Here is a 25,550-nt window from a genome sequence, read left to right as displayed (position 1 = left end):
ATTTAGGATGCTAATTATAATCTCCAGGGTAACAAAGAAAATAAGAAAAATAAGTTAGGAGATAGAAAAAGGAATAAAAAATTTATTAAAAGTAAATATACAATATAAAATCAAGAAGTAACAGAGAAATAGAGGAACAAAGACATAAGACATAGAAAACAGGTACCCAGGGGCACCTGGGTGGCTTAGTCATTAAGCGCCTACCAGGGTCCTGGGACTGAGCCCCACATAGGGCTCCCTGCTCAGAGGGAAGCCTGCTTTTGCTTATCCCTCTCCCATTCCCCCTTCTTGTGTTCCCTCGCTCACTGTGTCTCTCTCTGTGAAAGAAAGAAAGAAAGAAAGAGCGAGCAGACAAGCAAGAGAGAGGGAGGGAGGGAGGGAAGAAGGAAGAAAGAAAACAGGTACCCAAATGGCAGATATAAATCCTACTGTATCAAAGATGAAACGAACTTTAAATGGATTAAACACTACATTCAAAAGGCAGAGGCAGACAAAAGGAATACGAACAGATTAGGAAAAAATATAACATTAATTCAAAGACACAGATAGGGAACAAAAGGTCACAAAAGACATACCATGCAAATGGTAACACAGACCTGCAGTGTCTATAGTAATAATGGGCAAAACAGAATTAAAGCAAACATTGTTCCAGCATGACAACAAGAGAGCTCCAGAGACTCACTCCCTCAGGAAAATGAATAAAAGTTGTAAAAATCAGCTATTTTAATTCTCTAGAAATTATCCTAAGGGCATAGAGCAAATGAAGAAAGATCTATTCAGTAATACTAAATTCAGTAAGAAAGGCTGAAATCTGTGGTGTCTGAACCAAGACCCCTCACTCGCTCTTCCTTCCCCACTCAGTAAGACGGAAACCCTAGCCCTCATTTGGCACAGCTAAGAATATAAGGCTCTCAACTTACCCAGCTCCCAGGTGAAGAGATACTTTTCTGGGAGGGGTAGGACAACAATATTTCTCATCTTGCCCCAGTACATGCTGCTGAAACTAAGTTTTGGGCAAGTGCAGCTGAGAAAAGTAGGCGGGATCCGTCTTCTGTCCAGCAACCACTCACAGGACAGAGGCACTACATGGGTGTGAAATCGTCCTTGCCTTAGCTTTAAAATGGTCGCTCAGTGCTGGCAGAAGCAAGCCAAGGAGACCTAAAGCTATGGCCCCTATCTCACCTCACACTTAGCTCCTAATGTGCGGTGGTAAGCAGAGAAAAGTGCAACACTATCCCCACCTCCAGTTACAGAGCCAGTTCAGAGATTTCGCCTGCAGGGAGAAGCTAGCTGGGCTTAAAACAGCTCTTAATTTCCTCCCAAAGGAACTGATTTCATTTTCAACAAATCATGAAGAAGATCAAGCCAAGGGATCAGTGAAAAACAGTGCAGTTGTGGTCAAAGGCAATTTGGAGTAGACTGGTAGATTCACAGGGGAAAGGGACAACTGGGAGGCTCCCTTGTGGGGACAGAATAAATCTTAAACATTGACCTAAGGAACTATTACTTCTAAGGAGCCTATATTTGACTAAATTGGTCTGAGGAGCAATTTATGCCTCCTGAAGAACTGGAATTAGCAGAATCTAGTATCTGGGTGTGGACGTGGAAAGATATGGTCAAAAGGAATCCTACCAAAGTCACTGGCATCCCAGATTGACTGTGGGAATGCCCACGGCTCTGTCCTGTGAGAATTAACACCAGAGGCTTCACACTTTATGTGTGGCGTCTTTTGTGGGGAGGAGGTAGATATTGCTAAAATAAGCTAGCCAGTCAGTGAAAAAATTAACCAACACCATTAATGACATTTTGGGAAATGTATTCAGCTGATACAATATATATTCTAAAATGCCTAGTTTTCAACCTTAAAAATGATGAAACGTGAAAAGAAGTGGGCAACAGAAACTGCACGTTAAAGTGACCAGTTATCAGATTTAACAGAATATTAATTCCAAATTGCTGTTATCAATGCGTTCAAAAACTAAGGAAAGTATGACTAAAGAAGTCAAGGAAGGTATGATGACAATGTAATATCAAATAGAGAGTATCAAAAAAGAGACTGAAATTTTAAAAAGAACAAAATAAAAATTCTGGAGTTAGAAACTACAAAAACAAATAGAAAAATAATTATCACTGGGGGAATCAACAGTAGATTTGAAATGGCAGGAAAAAAATTTAAAAACTAAAGATAGAGATAATGCCATCTGAAGAACAGAGAGAAAATAAAGAAAAATAAATAGAGTCTCATACATATATGGTGCACCATTAAATGCACTAACACATGTGTAATAAATCACTAGAAGGAGAAGACAGAGAGAAAATAAAAGAAAAATTGTTTAATAACTGAGGTGGCTGAGAGCAAAGCTCAACTGAGCCATGGAAGTTATTCCAGAAGATAACGTGAATCCATAGAAACAAATAAGCCAAAAATGATAAATAACAAGGCCACTGTAATAAAAATTATCAACGTGTCCTTTCTGTTATGGGCTGAATTGTATCCTCCCTTAAATTTCATATGTTAAAGCCGTAATCTCTAATATTCTCACAGTGTGATTGTCTTTGGAAACAGGGCCTTTAAAAAGGGCACTAGGCTAAAATGTAGCCATTAAAGTGGGCACTAATTCATTCTGACTGGTGTGCTTACAAGAGGAAATATGGACACATAAGAGACTCCAGGGCCATGCACATCAGAGAAGAGATGTGAGGGCACAGCAAGAATGTGGCCATCTGTAAGCCGAGGAGAGAGGCCTCAGAAGAAACCCAATCTGCCAACACCTTGATCTTGCACGTCTAGCCTCCAGAAATGTGAAAAAAATAAGTTTCTGTTGTTTAAGCCACTGGGTCTCTGGTATTTTGTTATGGGAACCCTAACATAGTACACTGTCCTTTCTTCTTTCATCTTTCTTAAGATCACAAAAATTACACAAAATGAAAAAAAGAAATACCCAAAAATGTTAGTACCATTACAGATTATTGTAACATCATTGATACAATATGTCTGACAAAAATACCACAGAAAAGGGGGAACTGGAATAGAGCTATATAAGAGGAACATAAAAATGAAAAGGCAACCTACCAAATGAGAAAAAATATTTGCAAATCATATAACAGATAAAGGATTAATATCCAAAATCGATAAAAAACTCATATAACTTAAAAGCAAAAACAAAACAAAACAAAAAAACAAAAAACAACCCATAAAAGATCCAATTAAAAAATGACCAGAGAATACGAACAGACATTTTTCCAAAAAAGACATATAGATGGCCAACATGTATATGGAAACATGTTGAACTTCCATACTCATCAGGGAAATGCCTTTCAAAATCAGGGTGAGATGTCACCTCATAACTGTCAGAATGGCTATTATTAAAAACAAAACAAAAAACACCAACCAACCAGACAAGAGATAATAATGTTGTGATGATCTAGAGAAAGGGGACACTGGCACGTGGTTGGTGGGAATTGGTAGGAATGTAAAATGGTGCAGCCACTATGGAAAACAGTAGGGAGGCTCCTCCAAAAAGTAAAACTAGAATCATCATGTGGTCCAGCACTTCCACTTCGGGTTTTTATCCAATGAAATTGAAATCCAGATCTCGAAAAGGTATCTTTACTCTCACGGTCATTTCAGCATTGTTCACAAGAGCCAAGATATGAAAACAATCCAAAGAACCCAAATGTTCATCGACAGATCAATGAGTGAGGCAAATGTAGTGAATATATTACTAGTCGGCTTTAAAAAAGAAGGAAATCCTACAATATGTGACAACATATTCAGAACTTGGGGACATTATGCTAAGTGAAATAAGCCAGTCTCAGAAGGACAAATACTGTATGATCCCATTTACATGAGCTATCTAAAATAGTCAAACTCAAAAAGCAGAGAATAGAACAGTGGTTGCTAGGAAGTGGTTATAGGATGAAATGGAGAGTTGTTATATAACGTTTCAGTTATGCAAGATAAATAAGTCCTACAGATGTGATATACAAGAGGGTTAACAATATGCTACTGTGCGCTTAAACATCTGTTAAGAGGGTAAGTCTCATGTAAAGCACTCTTTCCACCAAAAAAAAAAAGTAACACAAGAAAACTTTTGGAAGTGTCAGATATGTTTACTACCTTAATTGTGGTGATAGTATTGTAAGTTGCATGCATATGTCCAAACTCATCAAATTGTATACATTAAATGTGCAGTTTTTTAAATATGTCAATCCTACCTCAATAATCAATAGAGAATATCAAGAAGACCAGATATATCAATATCAATATGGAAATATCAATAACATTGATAAATGATTACCTAGACTGATCAAGAATAAAGAAAAGAGGATCAAATTGTTAAAATAAGGGATGGAGGAAGGGCCATCACTATTGACTTTCCAGGAACAAAAAAAAAAAGAGTTATAAGAGTATTATGAAAACATCTGTGCCAACACATCAGGTAATTTGGAGGAAATGTACAGATTTCTAGAATTGCATGAACTACCAAAACTGACTTAAAAAGAAACAGAATACCTGATTAGGCCTATAACAAATAGAGAACTAGAAATGAAATAAACTTCCCATGAAACAAAGCTCAGACCCAGATGGCTTTAGTTGTGAATTCTACTGAAGATTAAAAGAATAGCAATTCTTCTTAAACTCTTCCAAAAAAATAGAATAGAAGGAATCAGTTCCCAAATCATTGTTGGAGGCTACCATTAATCACACACACACACACACACAAAAACAAAGCTGTCACTAGAAAAGGGAATTACACCATTAGATCTTATGATTATAAATGCAAAATCTTCAACAAAATACTAGGAAATCAAATCTTATAACATATAAAAAATTGTATAGCAAGATATAGTTGCATTCTGCAAAAGAGGAACTTGAGAACCATTAATTTGGTAGACAGAGGCATGTGGGCGAATCCTGTCCCTGTTAAATCTAGGTTGGGTTGCCATTTTTGTTAAAAACAGTATTAAATTTTGATTAAAAAGTGACCAAATCTGGTCACTGCACTGCATATAATTTTGGGGAAAATCTATAGGAAATTTTGTTTTATTGTAAAGTATATTTTATACTAGATTGTTAATAATTAAATCCTTGTCATTTTTTAAGTGTAACATTAAAAGCTAGTTCACTTATTGGTATGGTATTTATAACATAAAAAAGTCTCCAGAAGAATTGGCAATCAAATTTCCTCTTTTCTACTGTATTATTTTAAAATTTTAAAATACATGCCTATTGTAAAATATTGATTTTTACAATTACAAATTTTGTAATTGGTTTTAAAATTTTGAGTTTATATGCCCATTGCCTAAGATTGAGGGCCACATTCAGACAAAGGATGAAGGAGACTTGTCCTCTACCACCCCTGACTGAATTTTAATTCAATCTGAGATAAACCATAAAGTAACAATAAAAAAAAAAATAATGAATACTGTTATGCTGAAAATAAATAAATTAATATTTTTAAAAATGCTACAATTTCTTGAAAGACAAGCAACTATAATAGCCGACCAATTCCTGGAACTTTGATATTTCCTTTCAGCTTTACCTCTAGAATGTAAGACTAATTATGTTTGATCTTGAATTCCTCGGAAGAAGTGGAGTCAGTCATTTGGTTCATTTAAGGGCATAGTTTAATACTGGATTAAAGCTACATATTCTGACTTTTTTAAATTGTTCCTTGCATTCTGATAGAACATTTTAATAGAACTACCGTAAATAAAACTCTCCCTCACATGAACATGGGAACCATAAATTCACCAAGAGCTATTTTAACAAAAAATTTTGTATTGTCAATAATAAGTGATTATTGGGCGCCTGGGTGGCTCAGTGGGTTAAGCCTCTGCCTTCGGCTCAGGTCATGATCTCAGAGTCCTAGGATCGAGTCCCGCATCCGGCTCTCTGCTGGGCAGGGAGCCTGCTTCCTCCTCTCTCTCTCTCTGCCTGCCTCTCTGCCTACTTGTAATCTCTGTCTGTCAAATAAATAAATAAAATCTTTAAAAAAAAAATAATAATAATAAGTGATTATTAAGAGGAGACTACCAAAAGATTGGGAATACAATAATTTTAAAAACTGGATATTATCAAATACTAAAATAATAAGCATACATACAGCTTCTAGTCTCAACACAAGTATTGTTGTGGAGATCTGCTCTCTAAAGCTGACGGAGACAGTGTATAATTGAAGCAATACATGGGTGTCACTGACCATTTTCTCCCTCAAAACCTAAGTTTATAAAGACACTTGTCTATTGTGACCTTAAATAATACTTCAGCATTTTATTTTCATCTCAAATCTGTTTTGTTGTTGTTAATCCTCAAGATGCACAAATGCATGGGTAATGTATTGTTTTAATTAATCGTGATGCCGTAAGTTAAAATGCATGTTCTGCTTGAACTGATATTTCACGTACAGAAATTAACAGATGGAATAAAATTAGAAGTAAAAAAGTCTATTAATTATATATTTTTAAAAATTCAAATATTAGTATATCTCAACATACAGAAAGCGCATAGACAAAATTCATAAATTTAGTATGATCAGTCTTAGCTTTAAATAGATCAAATAGCACTTTAAGAAAAATTGATTTCTCTTATTTGTTCTGTTTTATCTATAATGTTCATAAATTTATTGTAATATAAACACATAAAACTTCTCCTCAAAAAGGTTCATTTTGGAAAAAAAGTATTCACCTTAAGACTGGATACAACTAATAGCAAACAAATTATATGAAAATGTTATATTAACATACCTGAAGTCCCCAGCAGTATGGAAGGGATTTTTAACATTCACATTAATTTCTTTCCATTTATAACATGGAGATTTACAACGTATAATTTCCTAAAGTAAAAAAAAAAAAAAACCAATAATTCTATATGTAAGTAATGAAAAAGAATAACCTAAATTATTATAAACTTAAAGCACCTAAAAAACAGTACACTGAAATATTACAGGGACATTAATTCATGTAATTCCCCTTGTCCCACAAATATCGTACTGCAAAAATCTAGGTGGGAAGGACAGAAATAGATTTTACCACATCACTGAATTATTGTCACAACAGTGTCTCTTAAGTTGGTTTCCCTAAAATGGCTTTTGTTAATGACTGAGCATGATTTCACATTTGAAAATTAATTAGTCATACCTATACCTAACACATATGACATAAGGAAGAAGCAGGGTTTATGTATGTGTACATGCATACCTCTGTGAATGAATAAATTTCTGTGTAGGAGTGTGGCATGCCTGGGTTTATAATGTGGTGGCTACACTGACATTATTTGTACTGTACAAATAATGCACAAATATAAAATTAAAACTTTGAATTACCTGAAGGACTTTCATGGAAAATAAGGTTCCAGGAATTCTACATTTTTAGACTGGTCATGTTATTATCTTTTTCTATTTCTCCATTATTATCCAGCCCACTGGACACTAAAACCATGAGCAGCCAGATGGAAAAGTAAACAGACTGCATGAGCTTGAGGTGTCAGCTTTTTTGCCTGAGAACCATGTAAATGGCAAACTAAAATCATCCATGTCTAGAGATACATATGGTAAAGCAATGTTTCATTTTGGAGAATTCCTGAGAGAAGATTGGGAAGTGTAAGAATTTATTATTCAAGAGGAAATCTGAAGATCACGACACACATCTCAATGATTATCACATGTCTACTTCCTGTTCTAGGTGTCTGTACCTTGTAAACCAGTCTGCCCATATGAGCAACTTAATGCTCTCCTCATACAACTGGCCATTACTGGAGTAATGCCACTGCACGCCACAAATTCTTTATAATCCATGTGGAAATCTGGTGACATAACAAGTTTACTACTTCTTTACCATACATCCATGGTATAATATTTAGACAAGATAACAGCTACCAAAAGTCAATGATAGCAATAGCACAACCGTTTTATAGAGAGTTAAAAATCCTTTCCCCCATCTTTTGAGATAGAAACAGAATTTTATCTGGAATGTTATCACCTCTCAGTAAATGCCAGTCTTAGCATTATCTTTATAGAATGAATGGATTTGATCCACAGGAAACTCAAGATAAATTGATGAATGTTCCTATCAGAAAAGAGAAACATCTTCTTTGCTGCATAAACCACCAACCCTAAATTCAAACAAAAACATAGACAGATGCCCAGGGACAGTTTTACCTTACATTACAAATCTCCACAGCAGAGGGGAATGTAAATTGCTATGTGTATAGTGAATGACTCCATTATGAAAACAACAGATATAATCCTAAAAATCTGACTTTAAAAGGAACACTCAATACAAGCAAATTCTCTTATAAAATTGAAGAATTAATTCTACAGAAAGAGTATCAGAGCAAGAATATCAGAGACGCAGAAGGCAAGAACTGTGCAAATGTAATTATGGGCACATGTGTCTGTACACAGAATTTCAAACAACAGGAGCGATACAGAGAGAACACTTGGAGGAACAGCTGTGCTTGGGACATTCCAAGGCCTGAGAAGAGAATGAGACACACAAAATAGGTAAAATCTACTTACAATGGCTTTAAAATTGAGGACTTCACCCTTAAGAGCAAAAGTCATCGTAGTGCCTCCTATTGCGTACTTAGGTTTTGAGATTAATAGCAGTGAAGCTTCAGCAGGACGAAGGAAGCGACTGGTGAATTTCAGAGTGATATTAATTTGGTTTCTATTTAGTAAAAGAGAAAAGAGGAAATAGCTTACTGAAAAAGACACAACAGTTAACTCTTCAGCGTAGATCACATGCCCAAGGCCTACACTCTGCAATATACTCACTTCTATAATAAAATTGAAGGCCTCTGCAGATTTCAGCAACCATACAATCCAGTTATTGTTATCCGTTAAAACATCTTGATCCGATCTGTAAAACCTACAGTTCCCTTCAAATGTACATAAAATTTACCAAGTAATGGATTTCCAGTTAGCTGCAGGAAATCATGTGGGTATTTTTGTGTGAAATTCATAGGACATTTTGTGCTACTGTTTAGATGAACTCTTAATCATATCACTGGCTTTTGGATTTTATTTTGTTTTTGTCACATAGAGAAAAAAAATGAGCAAGACTAAGAATTCAAAAAAATAAAGCTACGGTTGAAAGTAAAATTTAATCTGGAATCAAAATAATGGTATATAAGTAACAGGATTTTTGAGAGAAACACATAAATAAAAGAAGGGAAACAGAAAGCCACATCCATCTCTCTTAAACTTCAACTTTCTAGTCTAAAACACAGTAAAATGGTAAGAGGTCTATGGACTCGGAGGAGATTTCAGCCACCCATTTGTAGGGGAATGTCTACATCCTGGCAACTTGGCACGCCATACCTAGGGCACAGAGACAAGACTTAACTGTCCTGGCAGAAAGCTTGTGATCCTCCCCTAACAGAAGAGCACAGAGGCACATGAAGAGCTACTACAAGAACCTTTCTCACTTGCCTCCCCACCTCCCCTGGGAGGGTATCATCAGTTTCTCGGTATCTCCTACGTTCTCTCCCTTCAAGCTATAAAACTGCTTAGCTGGGTGCCTAGGTGGCTCCGTGGGTTAAAGCCTCTGCCTTCGGCTCAGGTCATGATCCCAGGGTCCTGGGATCGAGCCCCGCATCGGGCTCTCTGCTCAGCGGGGAGCCTGCTTCCTCCTCTTTCTCTGCCTGCCTCTCTGCCTACTTGTGATCTCTGTCTGTCAAATAAAATCTTTAAAAAAAAAAAAAACTGCTTAGCTGTAGCACAACATTGGCTGTCTGCAACACGCTGTCTTACCAGGCATAATGCATTCATCAACAAAAGCCCTCTTGTTGTGGTATTAGCCTGCACGAGGGACATAGGGATCAGGCCCTTTTGATAACTTCTGTTTTCACTGTTTATTAAGTAATACAGTCCTCGAATTTAAAAATAAATGGGCTCAATGTTTCTTAACTGGCTTAATCTTTCAGCCTTGCCTTGCCTTGACACAGCTGTGGGTGAAAAATCATGGGGAAATTTTACCTTTGCTTTTGCTTTGGCTTTTAGTCCTTTGTGCAAACTACCACCTACTGCCTTCTCTTAGGATGCTTGTGTTTGGAAATGGAGATGGGAATAGATTCTCTCAGTGTCCAACTTTGACTTAACTTCCCCCAAATCCTTGTGGAATTAATGTTGAATGGGTAAGTCTATGGAGCAGCAAAAAGTAAAGGACTTTAAAGGAATTAAGGACTTCCAAAATCAAGAGAAATATTTGCAAAATTGCTTTTTAGGGAAAACTACAACTCCCAGGTACCAGGAATGGGGATGGTTTTTACTCAGATATGTCATCACTAATCTCAGTTTGCAAAGGGATATTTTGTTGGTCATTACGAAAAGCTCATAGACTTGGATTTAATTAAGAACAAAGAATATCTGACCTTGAGATCTTTTTCAGGGTATACAGGCTCAAATTCTGTGTTAGGATACCTGTGAGTGACTTAAGATTTTTCTAGATATTCTAAAATTCATCATTAGATCAAGCCATTCATTCGATCATTCATTCATTCAATTGATATTTAGAGAATTTATAATGTTCCAGGGACTGTTTTAAATTTGGGGATAGAGGGCGCCTGGGTGGGACAGTGGGTTAAGGCCTCTGCCTTCAGCTCAGGTCATGAACTCAGAGTTCTGGAATGGAGCCCCGCATCGGGCTCTCTACTCAGTGGAGAGCCTGCTTCTTCCTCTCTTTCTCTGCCTGTCTCTCTGCCTACCAAATAAATAAAATCTTAAATAAATAAATTAGGGGATAGCGTGATTAGAAAAAAACCCACAGTATACCTGATCTCCTGGATCTTACGTTCTACAGGGCGTGGCAAACATTAATTATGTCATCACAAAATAAATGTGGAAATTACAAATTATGCATGTGCTAGGAAATGGTATGAGAACATCTAACACGGAGTGTGGTAGAGTCTGAAGGGTCAGGGGTGGGATATAAAGGATGAGAACGAGTTAGCCAGAATGAGCAGGGGAGGAAAGAAGTAGCCAAGGCCTCTGGTAGGAAGAATTAAGTGTTCGAAGAACTTACCAAAGGCCAGTGGTGCTGAAGCTTAGAGAGCAAGAGTGTTAGTGATCCAATACAGCCAAAAGCCAGCTATGAAAGGCCACATGTTGAGACAGTCATCTTTTATCTTAATGGTAATGGGAAGCTATGGGAATATTTTAAGCAGAGAAGTGATATAAGCAAATTTTTTAAAAGATTTTATTAATTTACCTGACACAGAGAAAGAGATAGTGAGAGAGAGAGAGATAGAACAAGGTGGGGGAGTGGCAGGCAAACAGGCAGAGGGAGAGAGAGAGAAAAGGCTCCCCACCAATCACCGATGCTGATGTGGTCCACCCCAGGATCCCGGGATCATGATCTGAGCCGAAGGCAGCCGCTTAACTGACTGAGACACCCAGGTACCCCAATATAAACAAATCTGCATTTTAAAGAAATTGTTGCCATTCGAAGATAGAGGATGGACTGCAGAGAAACCTTTCAGTAGTCTATTGTGGCAGTGTAGTTTAAAGATAAAGGTACATTAAACTTGATGTGGAATAGGTGGTAAAAATAAAAGATGTCAAATTTAAGATACATTTGGTAAAATCAATAGGACTTGCTAACAGATTGGATCTCCCCGGAAGCTGATTTTAAAAAGGTCTATGAGAATGACCACAATCTAAATAACATGCACTTAATAAATGAATGTATAGACCTATACTTAAATCCTATGAAACACAATTTAAAATAAAATATCCTCTTTATGAGATCAATGGCTGGTTTTAGGACCATGAAGATTTGAGCCTTTCTTGAGTATAGATGTTCCTTTTGAAATTCTGTAGTTATACTGAGGTATGTAAATGACAGGGATTCCTTCTTGAATATGTTAGAAAGTTCAGAATCAAATGGGTGGTCCACTTAGGTAAATGTCTTAGGTCTCTAAAAATGCGTATAATTATAGGCTTCATCTTAATTTTCTTCCTTTTTTCTTCTTGTGTCAATTTCCTCCCTCTCAGTAAAAAAAGAATATCTTGATATTATATATCTCTTGTAAGGTACTTTAACTTGGCTTTGGGAAAAGATGGAGAATAATTTATAACATATCAGTCAATGTCAGTGCCCGTATGGCTCAATGAGAATAATGATTTAAAAAAAAAAAAAAAACGAACAGAGGGGCGCCTGGGTGGCTGAGTGGGTTAAGCCTCTGCCTTCGGCTCAGGTCATGGTCTCAGCATCCTGGGATTGAGCCCCACATCGGGCTTTCTGCTCAGGAGGGAGCCTGCTTCCTCCTTTCTCTCTGCCTGCCTCTCTGCCTACTTGTGATCTCTCTCTCTCTGTGCCAAATAAATAAATAAAATCTTAAAAAAAAAAAAAAGAAACAATGTTCTTCCAAAAGTATACTTTAACTTTTATGCAGTAACTCTATGGTTGTAGCTAAATTTAAGCATCAAATTAGATGCAAAAGTAAATATGTTTGTTTACATATGGATATAGCTGTTTAATCCTACCTACATAAATGATATTGCTTGGAATTTGAATCCACATCTGCCAGAAAGAGCCATTATTAATCATGATTTAGACAGACTTTAAGGATGTTGTACACACAGATAATTATATAATATCTGATAATGATAATGCTGCTGTTTTTTTTAAGAAAACAAAACATTTTCTGAACTCTTATTTGTAAAAACAAAAGACTATGAGATTACTTAGCCTAGCTAAAAAAATGTTTAGAGAACCATCAAATAATAGTATTCAAGCCTACAAAATAAAATACATCTAAAAAAGGAAATAATTACTTTCCATATGTTGAGAATTAAGCATTGTCTCTCTGGAAACACATCCATGGTTAAACACAAGAATATTTAAGTGCTTTTTTCCATTTTACTCTAGTTCTATACACACAACACAAATAAAACAATTACCAAATTATATCCTCATTGTGGATTTGTTTGTAGGACACTCTGCTAGACTGCAAACACTGGTGGGTAGTGTTAATATATTTTCATCTATGACTCACCAGAGCTTCGAATTGGAATGGGGGGTGCAAATACTTATTGCTTCCTATATGTTTCAGTTACAGTATTAAGTGTTTTGCCTATTTAATTAAATTTATTACTGACAAAACTTTGGGTAAATATTTCAATCCTCATTTTCTTTTTTTATTTCTTATTTATGAGAGAGAGAGAGAGAGAGAAAGGAGGAGGAGCAGAGGGAAAGGGACAAGCAGACTCCACACTGAGAAGGGAGACAGACATAAACCTTAATCTCACAATCCTGAGATCATGATCTGAGACAAAACCAAGAGTCGGATGCTTAACCAACTGAGCCACCCAGGTGTCCAACCCTCGTTTTCTAAATAAGAAAAATGAGGTTGGATCATAGAATCTGTACATGACAGTATCAAAGCCCAGCATTTAATTGTTAAATGACATAACAGTAGGGTTCTAGACCACAATGGCTGCTGAAGCTCAGGTTTATCACCTAAGAGAAATCCCATTAAAATTATAAGAAAGATTTTTTAAAAAGCTGCTAGTTAGAAGAAGCTATCAATGAGCATCTGAACAGAGGTTAGTAAAGGAAAAGAAGTGGGCCTGTAGACTACTGGACAGGGCATTTCTAGAAATGCCCACTTGCATGGAGGGCAAGATGGGGTTCAGACAACTTCATGGTCTTCAAGGCCAGTGCACGATGCTGGGCAACTGGGCCTAAAATGTTTTTCACCCTAAGGTAGAGGTTTGTGTGTATCCACAGAAAAACAATATAGTATTCTGTTGCCATGTTATTACATATGAATTAATAAATACCGCAAGGCATTAGAGTAAATCCTTAAACATGAAACACTGAAAACAAAATAAACATTAAAAATTGACCTAAAAGAAAATTAAAATATTTAGGTAAGAGGTGAGTAAAAAAAAGGTCAGAAACATTTATGAAGATAACCCCAATTTAAGAACAGGACGCTATGAAAAGACATACACAATAAAAATCTTAAGTACTCTTACAAACATACATATATAGAAGATTCTCATTTTCTGTCCCTCTTTTGGCTTCTCTGCCCTAATGGAAACACATGGAAAATAAGGCTTGTTGATAGAGGAAAAAACAATGATATAAAAAATACTAGTGATAATATAGGATACATAAAGGATATAATGAACATGCTCAATATCCAACAACTACAAGTTGGAAAAGGAAAAATGAGAAAATGAAGGGGAGAGAATTATGAAAGAAGTAATTTATGAGAGCTTTCCAGGGCTTATGAAAAATAACTTCATAGTTAAAGGACTCACCGTGTACCCAGACGGTGAATAAAAAAAGACCCGCCTGCACAGTCTAGAACAGTATCAGAACACAACGGGGGGAAAAAAGAATACAATGGAAGAACCTAAAAACTTCTAGAGGTTTTGGAAAACAGAATTATAGTAGACTTTCTTATCACAAATACTGAATACTAAGAAGCAGGAGAACAATTATAAGAGTTATGAGGAAAAATCTTTCCAACTTAGCATAATAAACCAAGCAAAATATAAATCAAAGGTACGGGTAGTAAAAAGACATGCTTAAAAATGCAAAATCTTGGAAAATTTACCTCTCATATTTTTTATTACATTTCATAAGGATGTTTAAGTAAATCAGCAAGTAGATTAACAAAGAGAAAGACACTAGTTTATATCCAAAGAGAAATAAAAAATATCCAGTACTGAGGGGCCAGGGTGCCTCAGCCAGTTAAGCGTCTGCCTTTGGCTCAGGCCATGATCCCAGAATCCTGGGGTTGAGCCCCACATTAGGCTGTCTGCTCAGTGGGTCTGCTTCTTTCCCTCCCTCTGCTTCTTCCCCTGCTCATGCTATCTCTCTCTCTCTCTCTCTCAAGTCAATAAATAAAATCTTTTTTTTAAAAGTCCAATAATGACATTCTTCAGTTGGTCTGGAAAGCAATCAATCCAATTAATAGGAGAAGGCAAAGTGCTCTAGAAAAGGTATACTTGAAGGAAAGAGACTTCAAGGAGTGTATGCACTTCTTTAGAATTTATTGATTTTCTCAACTTAAAAAAGGAGTCAAAAGATACGTTTTATACTGGTGGTATAAGAAACATTTATAAAATGGATTTTCACTCTTGGAAAAGAAGATAAAAATAGTGATGTTTGAAGAGAGGGCAATTAATCTGGAGAAGCAAGTAAACTAGATCATTAGATATTATAGCTATACATCAGCAGATTATTTCTTAAGTTGATATAAATACTGGCAAAGATAATATAGATTATTTCAATATTGGAGATAACCACTGGAAGAACTAAAATGGGACATAAATGAAGGAGTGAAAAGTAGGTGGCTCATGAAGTGGATTTCTAGAGACAGATTTGAGGGGAGAAGGACTTGCTTTTTTTTTTAAGATTTTATTTATTTATTTGACAGAAAGAGAGAGGTCACAAGTAGGCAGAGAGGCAGGCAGAGAGAGGGGGGGAAACAGGTTCCCTGCTGAACAGAGAGCCTGATGCAGGGCTTCATCCCAGGACCCTGGGATCATGACCTGAGCTGAAGGCAGAGGCTTAACCCACTAAGCCACCCAAGCACCCTTGCTTTTCATTTTAAACTCCTCCACATATTTGACTTGTTAAACATGTATAAGTTAAATTTTGATTAAAACAACCTAAGTTGAAAACAAGAATACAGGTACATGTGTAATATGGTCAAAATATGAATATATGTACCAATGATTACTAAATGTGTGAGTAGGTAGACATGAATATGGGTGGTTAATGTTCACTTGGTATGTATTAAAACCTCAAGAAGCTACTATTTATAAATATGTCTATATTTATATAGAGCATAAGTGGTACAATGGTGAAAAAAGAAAAAATGCACCCTGCTGAGAAGTTAATAGGAAGTAGCCTAAAGGGTCTACCCAAGTGAAGTATTCTCACAAACCAGCTCCTAGAGAAACAAAAATTGATACACTTACACCTCATGAATCTTCAGAATTGTTCACAAATAGTCAAAGCCACATTTTATTGCATGCCAAGGGTTTGTATGCATGTGATACACACACACACACACACACACACACACACACAAATATGTACAGGCGTCAATTGAATAAAAGTGCCAGCCAATGGATTTAGATTGGCTGATGGTGAATTAACGCTTTACCATTTAATAGCGGGGAAAATTGGGCAAATGATTTAATGTCTCTTCTCAATGTTTTCTTTCAGAAATGAGGACATTAATATGGCTCTTAGGATGATCAAATATGAAAGGGTATAAAAAGTGCATGTTATATAGATTTTTTACATAGCAAATGTTTCATAAGCATTAAGTTGTTTCAATATTTACGTATAAATATCCTATATTTATAGATAATACATAAAATTATATAATATTGTATAATTTGTATATATCTAAATAGGCATATGCTATAATAAATATACTTGTGCATATGCAAAGACTAGAAAGAAATGAACTGATGAATTAACTGTGTTTATCTGATGGAGTTCTAGGTGATTTTGTTTCTTCTTTATACTTATCTGTAACAAATTTTTAACAATGTAGAGGTTTCACATTTATAATAAAAATGGTAAATGTTAATCTTGTTAACTGAAATGTAATTTTAAGCTAAAATATCAGGGGTTTAGTGTGGTTGTTAAGAAATATTTCCACTTAATGAGAGCTTTGAAATACTGGAAGAGGCTACTGGGTTTATGAATAAGAAAAAAAAAGACAAAGTGAAATCTAAATGCTTTTCACTGTATCAACCTCTTTGAAAGGCAGAGAACAGATTTCAATTATCAAAGTCCTGTGGGAAGAAAAATGGGACTGTGACAATGTTCAAATGAACCTGTATTACTAAAGTTGTGTTTTATAACAGACATGTAATAAGTATAACTTAGAAAATGGTTGGGTTGTTTTTATAAAGAGTTTTATTCCAATCATTTAATTTATAATATAGAAAAAGGGGAGTGGAGAATTGTATTCCTCACACTCAGTTCAATCTGGATGCAGTACCAACCATGAATATTCAGAATTTATAAATTACATACTCCTTAGCATGGAGCAGTAACTGAAGAAAACAAACACAGTCTAATGACACAAGCCAAGGGCACCGTTAAATCTGGGTTTCTTGGTACTTTAAATGCAATTAAAATGGCCTTTATTTCCAATTATTTCTGTGTTTGATATGCTAGAAGTAATAATAATTACAATGTGAAAAGCAACTCGAGTTAACATATAGTTAAAAATCAAAAAGATAACTGGTGGGGTAACTTTAGTAGTTACAATCTGTCACTTTGCACTGGGAAAAATAATTGAATGCAAAGACAATGACTAAAATTCAAGTTGGCTGAAGTCATTTAGTGGTTATTAAATTTGTGTACCCTTGTGATATTAACATGGCTGTTCTCTTATCATCCTTGTAATAAGAATATTACAAGGATGTTAGGATTTTGTAATAAGAATATTTCCCATCATTAAAACCAATGATATATCTAATAGGATTTGTTGATCTGGAAAGAGTCATATATTATGCTCATGTTTAATTTCTCAAGACCATTTTCCAGGGGTTTCATTTGTACTTATTTTTGAAAGTAGGACGGTAGTAGAAACATTAAAAGCATCATGACAACAGAATCAGATAGAAATGAAACTTTAAAGAAAATCACTATAATCTCGGAGTGTGTGTGTGTGTATAAGTGTATGCTTATACTTATCTATGTATATATCCACACATATAAACACAATGACAGTGAAGGGATAGGGAAAAATGGCAACAGTGAGGGTATCTTTGAGGTAAGATGATCAGTCTTCCACTTTTTTTGTTCTTTGTACTTCTATAGTTTCTAAATTTTCTGCAATGAGCACATTGCTCAGAAACAACCATATATAACATATAAACAAAATGATATATACTAGTTATATATATATGATATATACAACCTATATAAAATATAGATAAGTAATATAAATATATATAACAGATATATATAGATAGATGTAAATTTAGCACACACTGGTTTAAGTTTCCTATAGGAAACTGAACTACGGTACATGAACAAACAACTTATAGTCTAATCTCTATGGGCCATATGCATGCAAAATAAACTAAAATTAAAAGCATATGTAATAAGTAACTGTTTTATGTCGCTAGAATTGTTTTAACAAAGTTGGTGAGGAATCTCAGCAACATATACATAATTTATCTATGTCAGAGTGATGATCTTTTCATTATATGTATACCAGTTAAAAACAAATCCAGGCCACTCTTTTATAATTATAATACACATTAAATATCTAGGGTTGATATTTTCAGTGAAATAAAAAAGAAAAAAAAAACACTTACTTTGGAGATATTGTCACAATGTTCCCTGTTTGGGAAAGAGAGAAGTCAGACGCATCTTTTCCAACAATTACAGCATTATATACTAAGCTTTTCAAGCTTGGATTCTTCAGTAGAATCTATATTGAAGAAGAGAGTATGCATAAGATCATGAATTTTAAAAATATATAATTTAGCACTTATTTTCATCAAAGCAAATTACACATTTTAATCATGCAAATATTCCTAATATGCACTAACTGGAGGAAAGCAGACTTTGTATTTAAAGATTTTACATATATATATTTATTTCAGCAGAAGAGGCAAGGAGAAGGAGTTTTCAAGCTTTCAAGCAAGCAAATGACAGATGTAAAAACACCTGATTATCAAAGATTTAAAACCCAAAGTTAGCAACTTGGATTTTATTCTTACTGCAAAGGAAAATCTTTAGAGAATTTTAAACAGAGAATTTATATAGTCCAATTTACAAAAAGATGATTCAGGCTGCTCAGTGTAGAAAGAATTATAAGGAGTGTACATTTAAAAACAGATGCCCAGGCTGAAATTGAAGGTGGCCTTGACTCGAAGCAGTAATATAATAAAGGGGCTGGCTGTCCCTTTCTGATGCCAAGATAGGGAAGGTATGTGAGGACAAGTTACTTCATTTTTAGAGAGAATATTTCATGAAAACTGAATATCCAAGTGTTTATGTAGAATATAATGTGGATTCAAAACAAACAAACAAACAAAAAACCAAACACACTGGAAAGACTCCAGGTTATCATGGAAAGTACTGACTCAGAGGAGGAAGATGACATGGGGGAAATGCATGATTGGCCAAATTAGAGTGACAACAAGGTGAGTGCAATTTACGCAACCCAGGAAGTATAGTCACAGATACCTGAAGAGTTAACAGCACCGTGTGTCATAATAGTGACTTATAGTGATTATGGTGATTTGTACACAAAATGGTAGATTTGTTAAAGATTAAATAACTAGGGGCACCTGGGTAGCTCAGTCAGTTAAGTGTTCAACTCTAGGTTTTGGCTCAGGTTGTGATCTTAGGATCATGAGATCAAGCCCTGTGTCAGGCTCCACACTCAGTGTGGGGTGTGCTTGAGATTCTCTGCCTCTCCCCATCTATCTGCCCCTCCCCCATCTCACAGGTGCTCCCTCTCTCTGCTAAGATTCAAAAAAAAAATTAATTAATAAATAATTATATTAACTAGTTTTATGTTTCGAAGAGAATTTTTGGTAACTACCAAGGCAAGTATGCTGTTGCTGAAGAGTTTCTTCTGTCTTTGGTTACACCAAGGAACTGGGGTTCTCATGTTGCTTACCTACTTATACACATCAGTTATAAGGGGGCAAAACCAACCCAGTATGTTATTTTTTATTTATGTATATATGTATGAATTTGAAGTATTAATTAACAGACCAAGTAATTTTAAGTTCCATAGAACTAATTTCTGTTTTCTGAAAGGAAATATAGAAAATTGTGAGGATTATCTGTGAACTGTTCCGGATTTTTAGTCCTGGAACTTCCCTAACCAGCCCTGAGATCTTAAGGTAGCCACTCACTCTCATTATGTCATGTCCTATATATGACACAAAGACACTGGGCTGGCTCACTTGTGGTCAGATTATTCCACCCAGGATTTCGTGTTTTGGTGGTAAGTGGTAAACGGGGACAAAGGAAATCTGCTCAAGGGGAGGAAAGCAAGATTTGGAGCCTCAATTCTCCCTGTGCACCTTTTGCGAGAATACCTTATCTTTCACTATTCAATAGTTGTCTTTAACTACTGTGCTTTTGTGTAAATTCTGTTTCAAAAAGGGAGAAGAAAAGTTCAACTACATTTAAAAATGTCTCAGAAAATCACACACTCTACTTTTTTTTTTTTTTACTGATCACTCTATTTTTACCAGTTCCAGGATTCTATGTTTCTAATATTGACATATAGTCACACAAATACTGTTTTAATTCTGGTAGCCATTTCTTAAAATCCTTCTTTACTCTAGAGTGATGAAAAGGTTGGTAAAAATGATATTCAACAACTTAAGCACTGTCATTTATGGTGTTGATGCATAGGGGCTATGCCAAATGTTCTCAGTTATTTCCAAATCAGTGATTTTTCTTAAATTAAATTTAAAATTAAAGCTTGTTATAACTGACATTTTCTTGCATTTATATTTAATTTTTGTTACCGTCAAAAGACATACACTACATTTCAGAAAAACAGAAGTTATATATGCATAATTTCATCTATAATCTCTCTTTTTCCTTTTTTCCTTTGTTGGCAGGCTCAATCCCCAAGGTGGGGCTTGAACTCAAGGCCCAGAGATCAAGAGTTAGATGTGCCACCTACTGAGCCAGCTAGGGACCCCTCATCTATAACCTTAAAACATGAACATTATTTCTAGCAAAGCGCTAAATGTGGAAAGAACTATTTCCATTTTAATATGCTTTAATTTGATTTTTAACATAATTATAATTTATATTTAAACATTAGTGTTGTTAACTACTTTTAAAAAATAATGGCAATTAAACGGCATAAAGATTTACAAATACATGGACAGAATTAGAGATCTGGAATTAGACCTAACTGTAATAAATCACTGCTTAATCTAATTCAGACTCCCCCTAGATTCTGGAGGCTTAAACAAAACATTTCTAACTTGTTAGAAATTTTATTTTGATGTCAAAAGACCTCTCCAATATAATTACAGCTCCAGGCTTTGAGAATCACTTCATTTAGGGAATTATCAGAGTAAATACTGTTGAAAAAATCCTCTAAATAATTTTATATATTTTTTATCCTGGTAAAAAAGAAAGGAAAAAAAAAACTCCTAAAAAGGAATCCTTTCTCAATGTGTATGCTAACAAAAAATCAGTAGAGGCTGTTCTTACCCTAACTGAGCCCTTTACATGTTGAGACAAGAACCTGTGGTTTCCCTGATTTTTCACTGAATCCTTACCAACCATCACACATATAATCACAGAGGCTATGTATTTTCTCAGAGGTTACAATTATAAATCAAAGATCATGAAGACATATCTTCTGAAGAGCAAATATGGACAAGTTCTTCATCAAACATATAAAATTATACCCTCCCAACTAAATATGAGGAGGAATACATAAAACAGCCTGAAGAAAAGGAATAAACATGATCTGACTAAATAGATAAAGTAACTTTTGTATGAAATAAGATTCTATCAGCCCACAGTGTCCTCAGAAAGAAACAAGGAGATTGTTTCTTTAGTTGAAGCTTTTATGAAACTAGTAGAAGGAACAATCTTTTTTAAAAAATTCTATTTATTTATTTGACACAGAGACAGCACACAAGCAGGCAGAGAAGCAGGCAGAGAGAGGGGGAAGCAGGCTCCCTGCCGAGCAGAGAGCCCAATGAAGGGCTCAATCCCAAGACCCCGAGACCATGACCTGAGCCAAAGGCAAAGGCTTAACCCTTTGAGCCACCCAGGCGCCCCTAGAAGGAACAATATTAAATAAGCATAAGCTATTTAAAAGTATATGCTAGAAGATACTTCACAAATGTAAATATGAAACAAACAGCTTGAAAAACAAACTGAGGTCAATGGTCCTTGACAAGATACTTCTCAAAGAGGACACTTCATAAATATGGACATATTTATAGAGATCTGTTATTGTCACAGGACTTCAAAATTCATTTTTTATTTTTTTCTGCAAATTAAAGAACCTGCCATTACACATTTAGCACCTCTTGCATATATAATAACCTTTACTGGGAATCAGGTGGCCCTGGTCAGGAACACCTTTATTTTTATTTCCCTTTCTATATCCTTGTCTGAATAAAATCCATCTGGATGTGTAAACTGCTCCCTTAAGGAAAGCTGAATACACTCAGAACACAAGCTTGCCCTTACGGTGTCAGTCCCCTTACACATGAAATGGGTCTCAAGTGTCAGAAAATTTGCCTTTCAAAGTGTCCTTCATTATCCAGCTCCCCAAACCCCATTCATCAAATGAATCAAGGAATCATCATTTCATTGCAGGTAATGGTTACTATTAAGCAAAAATTGTCCCTTTCAGTCTGCTAAACCTTCTTCTTTAGAAGAAGCAACATTTACTAAGACCATTTTTTTAAGTTTATTTATTTTATTAATAATCTCTACACCCAAGGTGGGGCTTGAACTCAGAACCCTGTGATCAGGAGTCACATACTTTTCCAACTAACCCAGCCAGGTGCCCAGGATGGCAAACATTTTTATAGGTGCAAAAATGAAGTATCAAAACATCATTCATTTTCTGCCTGCCTCCCTCCTTTTCTGTGTTTTTTTACTTTTTTTTTTTCATTTAAATTCAATTACTTAACATATAATATATTATTAGTTTCAGAGGTAGAGTTCAGGGATTCATCAGTCTTATGTAATACCCATTGCCCATTAGATCACATGTCCTCCTAAATGTCCATCACCAAGTTACCCCCTACCCCTAGCCCTCTCCCCTCCAGCAACCCTGTTTACTTCCTATGATTAAGAGTCTCTTATGCTTTGTCTCCCTCTCTCTGATTACATCTTATTTTGTTTTTTCTTCTCTTCCCTTATGATTCTGTTTTGTTTCTTAAATTCCAACATATGAGTGCAATCATATGATCATCGTCTTTCTCTGACTGACTTATTTTGCTTAGGATGATAACCTCTAGTTCCATCCACACCATTGCAATGGCAAGATTTCATTTTTTTTTTGATGACTGGGTAGTATTCCATTGTATATATATACCACATCTTCTTTATCTGTTCATCTGTCATGGACATCTGGGCTTGTTTCAGAGTTTGGCTATTGTGGATATTGCTGGTATAAATTGCTAAGGCTTAATTATATCATAATGATATTTTGTACATTTGGGGTTAGAAAAGAAATAACTAAAACCCCTGTGAAGTGTTTAACTCCACATGTTTTGACCCCAAATATGTCCTTACCTGTCTCAGCACAGTGTCATGTAGAGTACAATGAAAAGGCACCACCTTTTTGGGGAGATATGTAGGGAGCCTTTCATACATGTAGACACAAAGCATGAGCATCAGGACTGGATTAGGGTCACAGATATCCGTGGCCTAGTTTCAATGAAAAGAAATATAAATTAGAGGATATACAGATAAAATAAAGAGAACTAAAGCATAGTACATCAATGGGTGAATTACATTAAAGCCTTTTAAAATGTTACTAATTGGCAATGACACTGAATTATAAACACAGTAAACAGAATATTGTGAGGAATCAGAAGAGCTTTACCTAAGTGTTAAAAGATAAATTAGATGTATTTTCAGTATAACAGTGACCTCACAGCCTCAAAGCCTCCGCAGAAGCTAATCAGAGGTCATAAAAATATTATGTACTAGAAATATTGACTAATGTGACTAAGACATCATCCCTGATTTAGAGTACCATAAACAGCAGTAAAAGAAAACAGAGAAGTAAACAAACTACTGAGGTAAAAGGCAGCAAGAGTTTCAAACAAAAGCTCAAGGGGAGAAGGCAGCCTTGAGATGGCCTTGAAGAATGTTTGGATCTCAAATAGGTTGTGTTTGGGGGTTAGGAAAGGAGAAAATGATCTATTCCATCAGACAGGCAAAGCACTACAGTGCAAGAATATAGGGAAATACAGTGTTTATTTGTTAAAGAAGTACAATTTGAATCCTGTGTAAGGTAAGAAGGGCAAGCATTGTGTGAAAAGACTAAGGAGCACCAGGGCCACACTGTGGAGGGTGTGGATGCCATGGTAAGGACCTTAATTTCTTTTTTTTATTTTTTTAAGTTGTTATTTATTTATTTGACAGACAGAGATCACAAGTAGTCAGAGAGGCAGGCAGAGAGAGAGGAGGAAGCAGGCTCCCTGCTGAGCAGAGAGCCGGATGCGGGGCTCGATCCCAGGACCCTGAGATCATGACCTGAGCCGAAGGCAGAGGCTTAACCCACTGAGCCACCCAGGCACCCCAAGGACCTTAAATTCTGAACAAGGAATAACACAAAAGCAGATCAGGCAGATCAGGCAGGGGGATGGTTAGGGAGTACCTTTCCCAGAACAAAGTATAATAATCAGAAAATGTAGTCATACTGATAACCAAGATAAATTAGTGATGGTTGGTGGAAAAGATCTGAGATAAAAGCCAGAATTGCAAAGGAATAATAGCAGGGACAATCAACATAGCCTGAACGTACACTGAAGACAAGAAGTAGAGTCAGGGGTAGGAGGAAGGATTCTTTGTATCAGATCGTGTACTACCTGTGATATCCTAGAAAAATGTGAAGGTAATAGGGGAGAATTAATCTTAGTAAAGAAGTATTGAGAATGGTCTACAGCAAGGATTCAAAGATATAAAACACCACTGATAGATATGCAATTCTGTCATTGTCAACATACAAGGGAGCCCTCTACACTTGCATAAAATGAAGATCTACCTATGACTTAAAGGCTCACATTCAAGTTAGTAACCGAATGTGATCCAGACCTGGCTTGAAAGTGCAAGAGTGCAGGAGCCAAGAAGACCTAATGCATTATGTGGAACTAACATGTTTGACTCTGAAGTTCAGCAGCGGTTACCAGCAAATAAAAACAGCTCCTTTGATCACCTGCTGGTACACATTCCCAAATACGGTCTTTTTCTTCTTTGGAAGAAGAGAAGAGTTTGTTTTTTCTTGTTTTGCCAATATGCAGTAAGAGTAACCAATAAAGGTATCTGGGAAGGAGATTTTCAGTAAAAAAATAGGGGATCTGGCCTGACTTGGCAGGGTAGAAAGCTGCTAGTGAGTTCGATTTGTGGAAAACTGAGAAATACGTCAAGACTCCAAAGTTTCTCATCAGTATTCTGTGGTCATACATTGCTATGTGAAAGACAATGTCAGTCAATGCATGAAGGAAAATTATTTAGGATAAGAACAAACTAAAAAGATAAATACAGGGGCGCCTGGGTGGCTCAGTGGGTTAAGCCACTGCCTTCGGCTCGAGTCATGATCTCAGGGTCCTGGGATCGAGCCCCACATCGGGCTCTCTGCGCAGCAGGGAGCCTGCTTCCCCCCTCTCTCTCTGCCTACTTGTGATCTCTCTCTCTGTCAAATAAAAAAATAAATAAATAAAACTTAAAAAAATAAAAAAAGATAAATACAGAAATACACAAAGTAAAGAATGTGGTACTACTGGGCCCTTTGGGATGAGCCTGAGTATGACTGTGATTAAATGAGGGCTGTGGGCCACCTAGGTGGTTGTCAGTTAGGTGTC

General features: G+C 35.9%; 1 protein-coding gene across 1 annotated transcript in view; it reads right to left on the bottom strand.

Annotated features, from left to right (window-relative positions):
* The window catches only part of CFAP47 (cilia and flagella associated protein 47), a 521,025-nt gene that overhangs the window by 257,803 nt on the left and 237,672 nt on the right, over positions 1 to 25,550 (bottom strand). The window contains exons 36-39 of the mRNA XM_032330937.1: positions 23,254 to 23,388; positions 18,318 to 18,433; positions 8,523 to 8,673; positions 6,751 to 6,839 (exon numbers count right to left, since the gene is read on the bottom strand). Of these exons, the coding sequence (XP_032186828.1) occupies positions 6,751 to 6,839; positions 8,523 to 8,673; positions 18,318 to 18,433; positions 23,254 to 23,388 (491 nt within the window). The remainder of the gene's footprint in view (positions 1 to 6,750; positions 6,840 to 8,522; positions 8,674 to 18,317; positions 18,434 to 23,253; positions 23,389 to 25,550) is intronic.

This window comes from Mustela erminea, chromosome X (genome assembly GCF_009829155.1).
Source record: "Mustela erminea isolate mMusErm1 chromosome X, mMusErm1.Pri, whole genome shotgun sequence".
NCBI classification, from domain to species: Eukaryota; Metazoa; Chordata; class Mammalia; order Carnivora; family Mustelidae; genus Mustela; species Mustela erminea.
Note: the sequence above shows the minus strand (reverse complement) of the source record. Positions and strands in the feature narration are given on the sequence as shown.